Source organism: Pinus tabuliformis, chromosome 7, assembly GCF_031772625.1.
Source record: "Pinus tabuliformis cultivar Carrire ecotype Pingquan chromosome 7, CPIR1, whole genome shotgun sequence".
NCBI classification, from domain to species: domain Eukaryota; kingdom Viridiplantae; phylum Streptophyta; class Pinopsida; order Pinales; family Pinaceae; genus Pinus; species Pinus tabuliformis.
The window spans coordinates 1291520782-1291525415 of record NC_142293.1 but is presented as its reverse complement, the minus strand read 5'-3'; the positions used below and the strand labels follow the sequence as shown (position 1 = coordinate 1291525415).

Below are 4634 nucleotides of genomic sequence, written 5' to 3'. Positions count from 1 at the left end.
AACACTTCAATATTAAAAATAATTTATTATTACCTCCTGGTCCCAGATTAGATCTGTGCAAGGGTTTGAATTATCTGAAATTTAGTACTATTTGCAGCAAGATTATTTCACTTACCATTTACCTTCACGCATATTCACGGGATTATCTCGGGATTATCTGAGGTTTGATACACCATATGGTGGCTTTAAATACCATACGCTTCTTCATTGCAATCATCGTATCACTTACATAGGTGTGTTCTGTATGGAATTCCATATGTTGCCTCTATCTGTGTTCCTCTCACTGCCTGCGAAAGGCTCTGAAGGTGCTAATACAGCAGCTATTGTTGGTTTGTTTTCCTGTTTATTTTTCATGTTCTTATTGCATAAGAGAAGGGTTAGGGCTCGATTGCCTCGAGGACCCTTTCCATGGCCAATCGTCGGAAATCTCTTCCAACTGATACCGCCTGCTCACCGTGCTCTTAAAGGCCTTGCTGACAAATATGGTCCCATTTTCTTTCTGCGCTTAGGCTCTGTCCCTACCGTCGTTGTCTCTTCTTCTGAGATAGCCAAAGAGTTTCTCAAAACTCATGACTTGATTTTTGCTAGCCGACCTCCAAGGGCCGCTTGGAGATTAATGTTTTTCAACTCTAAAGATGTGGCCTTCGCCCCGTATGGAGATCACTGGAGGGAAATGAGAAAAATATGCGTAACAGAATTGCTGAATGCCAAAAGAATTGAGTCCTTCAAGCACGTGCGAGAGGAAGAAGTATCTGCGATGATCCGTTCAATTTGGGAGGAGAGTGAGAGCGGAATAATTGGTGTCAATATTAGCAAGGGCCTCTTTACTCTCACTTCCAATATAGTTTGGCGGATACTGGCGGGGAGGAAATTTCCTAGCGATAGTTTGGGTGGTGATTTCAAGAGTTTGAAGGATTTATTAGTAGACCTGATGACTGCGATGGGAGCTTTTAACATCGGAGACTTTATTCCTTATTTGGATTGGCTTGATTTGCAAGGAATCAAGGGACGCATGAACAAAATCCATAAAGCATTCGATGAATTTGCGGAGAAAATAATAGATGACCATGTTGGCCATCGCATGGCCGCGAGTCACCAGAAAGACGAAGAGCCTCACGTCAAAGATTTCGTGGATGTGCTGCTCGAGAAAGCTGAGGCCGACTCCAAAATCACACGGGAAACTATGAAGGCTCTTGTTCTTGTGTGTCTCTCCGCCTCCGCCCTCGGCCATTCTATTATAATTTTTTATCATCATTCTTTAAGTTAAATTAATCAACTTCTTGCATTAATTGAATTCGTATCTGTGCAGGACATGTTGGTAGCTGCTGTGGACACGTTGTCAACTACGTTAGAATGGGCAATGAGTGAGCTGCTCAGACATCCACATGCCATGAAGAGTTTGCAGGAAGAAATCGAATGTATAGTGGGCAAACATCGCCATGGGTATTCCTCATGAATCTGTAGAGGCTGTAACAGCAGGAGGATACCATATCCCTAAGAAAACAATGGTAATGGTGAATGTGTGGGCTATAGGAAGGGATCCCTGCGTGTGGGGGGGCAGATGCTTCGGAATTCAAGCCGGAGAGATTCATGGAGGAGGAACATGTGAATTTAGCAGATCAATCAGACTTCCGTATGATACCGTTTGGGGCAGGAAGGAGAGGATGCCCAGGGGTCCCCATGGCTATTCCCACAATTGAACTCGCATTGGCTCAGCTGATGCACATTTTTGACTGGACAGTTGAAGGTGATCCATCGCTGCTGGATATGACGGAATTGTGTGGGCTGATGATGCCAAGGCAAGTTCCGCTGTGTGCATATCCAGGATTGAGGGTCGGCTTTCCACTATAGTCCAGCGATGAAGTCTAAGAAGAGGCGAGGTACCGTGCGGCTTCCTATGGAGCGGGTTTCCTATTTTCGCTAGTACGCTACAACCTATTTAGTTTCGCTAGTATATTATTTTCGTTGCATGTTATCCTAATTTAGTGATATTCTACTTTCACTAGCAATGCTTTCGCTACATGTTACTCTACTTTACCTTATGGTAATTACATTATAATCATGGTACTTTACCTTATTTGGTGTTTGAGATTGTTAGCATAGAATTTGGAAGGTTAATAATATAACTAGCTATCGGTAATTTTTTCATTTTTTTTTAATTATGGTGAATCACTAATTTTTTTTTGGATTAATCTAAAGGAAGTCCAGAATCCATTTTTTTTTTTTTACTAATCCAATTTTCTTTTTTCTTTTTTGAAAGGAAGAGTATATTTCTTGAACCGAAATCATAACAAATAATATACTTAATATACTCAAATCATAACAAATAATATACTTAATATACTCAAATGAGATTTAAACAACAATTTATTAATTTTACTTATCACCTAACTAAACTTAACTTTAAACTAGATATCACCGTTAAGCCACGTATTACTGAATGTAACTTTCCTCAATTCTTTAGAGTAGTTATAATTTTAGGAGCCAACAATTGTTCAACTATACATCCTATCCTTACAGTTGAGAGAACCGTGTTCTAGAGAGAAGGGGTTGCATGAATGTACATTTCACTATCTCATTCTATCGCTAAGGTTGGTGCTGTATCACCTTTTCATGTTATGCTATACATTCGAACTCTTTATTTACCAAAAATTGGAATAACTTCCTATTTACATATGTAATATTTGATAACTGTTTTAATAGGTGGTGATTGAGATTCCATACATCATCTTATAGATAGTTATGTACACTCTTATTGCTTAAAGCATGGTTCAATCCAAATGTACAACTAAGAAGTTTGGTTGGTTCTTCATCCTTAACTACTTTTCATTTCTGGTTAATGTAAGTCTCCATTATAAATGACTTCAATAGTAGCAGTAGTGTTCTATTCTCTTTTCAATTTCATTTTCATATTATTCATTCCCAAACTTCTATGTAAGAATATTTCTCCTATTTAATATATCCCAGATAAGTGGGTTATGACTAATTTAATTAGATAATCATCTTCTCCTAATCGGTTTTGAATGAATATGCAAAAAAATGCCGAAATCGTGGATTTGGTACTATTGGATATTCCCAATTTCCTAGATTTTGTATTGCATCATTACCTCATAGTATGGTGAGGTTACAACCCTAGTAGATGTATTGGGCAAGGAACCAAAACCACTAAATAAATTCACGAAGGATTACTTCAGATATAAGCATGTTTTCTTTGGTATAGTCATAGGAGTCTCTATGGAATTTTTTGTTTTGTTTACATTTATGTTTTCTTTCTACAACAATGTATTAAACTTCCAACAAAGCTGAAATGTGGAGGAATGGAAAAATACACAACTCTGTGATTGGGCTATTTTGATTTTTCAATATTTTGGTTTTGAGAGGATTTCCTTAAAACCTACCTTGATGTCAAGATCTTGTGATGTAGTAATGGATGTAGAAAATATGTAGCAATACATTAGACAAGAGATTTATAATGGTGACTTCTTTGTCTATAAATATATAGTCTTAGCATTTGAATTAATTTATAAAATAATTTAAATTATTATTTGGAAACGAGAGATACAAGACTCCAAATTTTCTATTAGAAATAGATTTTCTTGTTAAATACCATTAATTCAACTTTGATAAAACTATACATTATATAATATTTAATTTTATAATATATGAAATATTATTAAAAAAAAATAGTTTTCAAATCATTACTCTTCTTAATTTACAATTATAACTAGCTACAAATATTTACTTATTTCCACCATCTCCGCCAATGGGATAACAATTGTAAATACCATAAATACCTTCATTAGTGAAAAATTTTCATTTCACTTAATTTATTACACTACTTTATTTACGTTTAATTGTATACTATTTGACCATTTTTTTTTTCTGCGTGAAGAGAATCGAATTCTCCACATCATTAAAGAACAACCTATATCCATCTTAACTCTGAATCTATCAAGCTTCAAGAGGGATCAAATCTCTCGTGGTGCAAACCCCTTTTTTGAGTGAAAAACTTCAGGAAAAGTTTGCACCTCGAGAGATTTGATCCCTCTCAGAGCTTGATAGATCTGAAGTTAAGATGGATCTAGGTCAGTTTCAATTGTGTGCGTCCAAAGAAAATCTAACGAACATATGATTAATTTTATCAATAATATGTAACTTCATCTAATATTAATATAATCATTTTAAATATTGTAAGTACACCTCAGATTAATCTCGTCATTTTAATTTTAAATTTTCTTAGTTACCTCAATTTGTTGAGATGATAAATATTGTTAATAACTTTAATGATGAAAAAAGATGAAATAAAATCTTTGAATGTAAAGTGACATTGTATTAGTGTTGAATGATAGAAAATGTGAATAATAAGAATATAATCAATTATAAATAGTCTTCATTGTGATTAATCTCAAACTATTTTCTTATACTATTCATTGTCACCCTCGTTACTTTTGTTATATTTTCATATCGATTATATGAAAATGACAGGTTAAATCATAAACCATTTAAATCTTTAGCTCCATTTATTGTAGTGAACATCATACCTTGTCTCACTTCCTCTCCAATATTAATAGGTTGAATTACTATAACACAAAAATCAATGTACATTGTCAATAATTTTTGTGCTTACACTAAAA

General features: G+C 34.9%; 1 protein-coding gene across 1 annotated transcript; it reads left to right on the top strand.

Moving 5' to 3' along the window:
- Nucleotides 1-212: 212 nt before the first annotated feature.
- Nucleotides 213-1471, top strand: LOC149252229 (cytochrome P450 750A1-like). Its single transcript, XM_089456629.1, has 2 exons — nucleotides 213-1201; nucleotides 1310-1471. The coding sequence occupies exons 1-2, from the start codon at nucleotides 245-247 to the stop codon at nucleotides 1454-1456; spliced, it is 1104 nt and encodes a 367-aa protein (XP_089312755.1). The 5' UTR covers nucleotides 213-244; the 3' UTR covers nucleotides 1457-1471.
- The last annotated feature ends 3163 nt before the right edge of the window (nucleotides 1472-4634 follow it).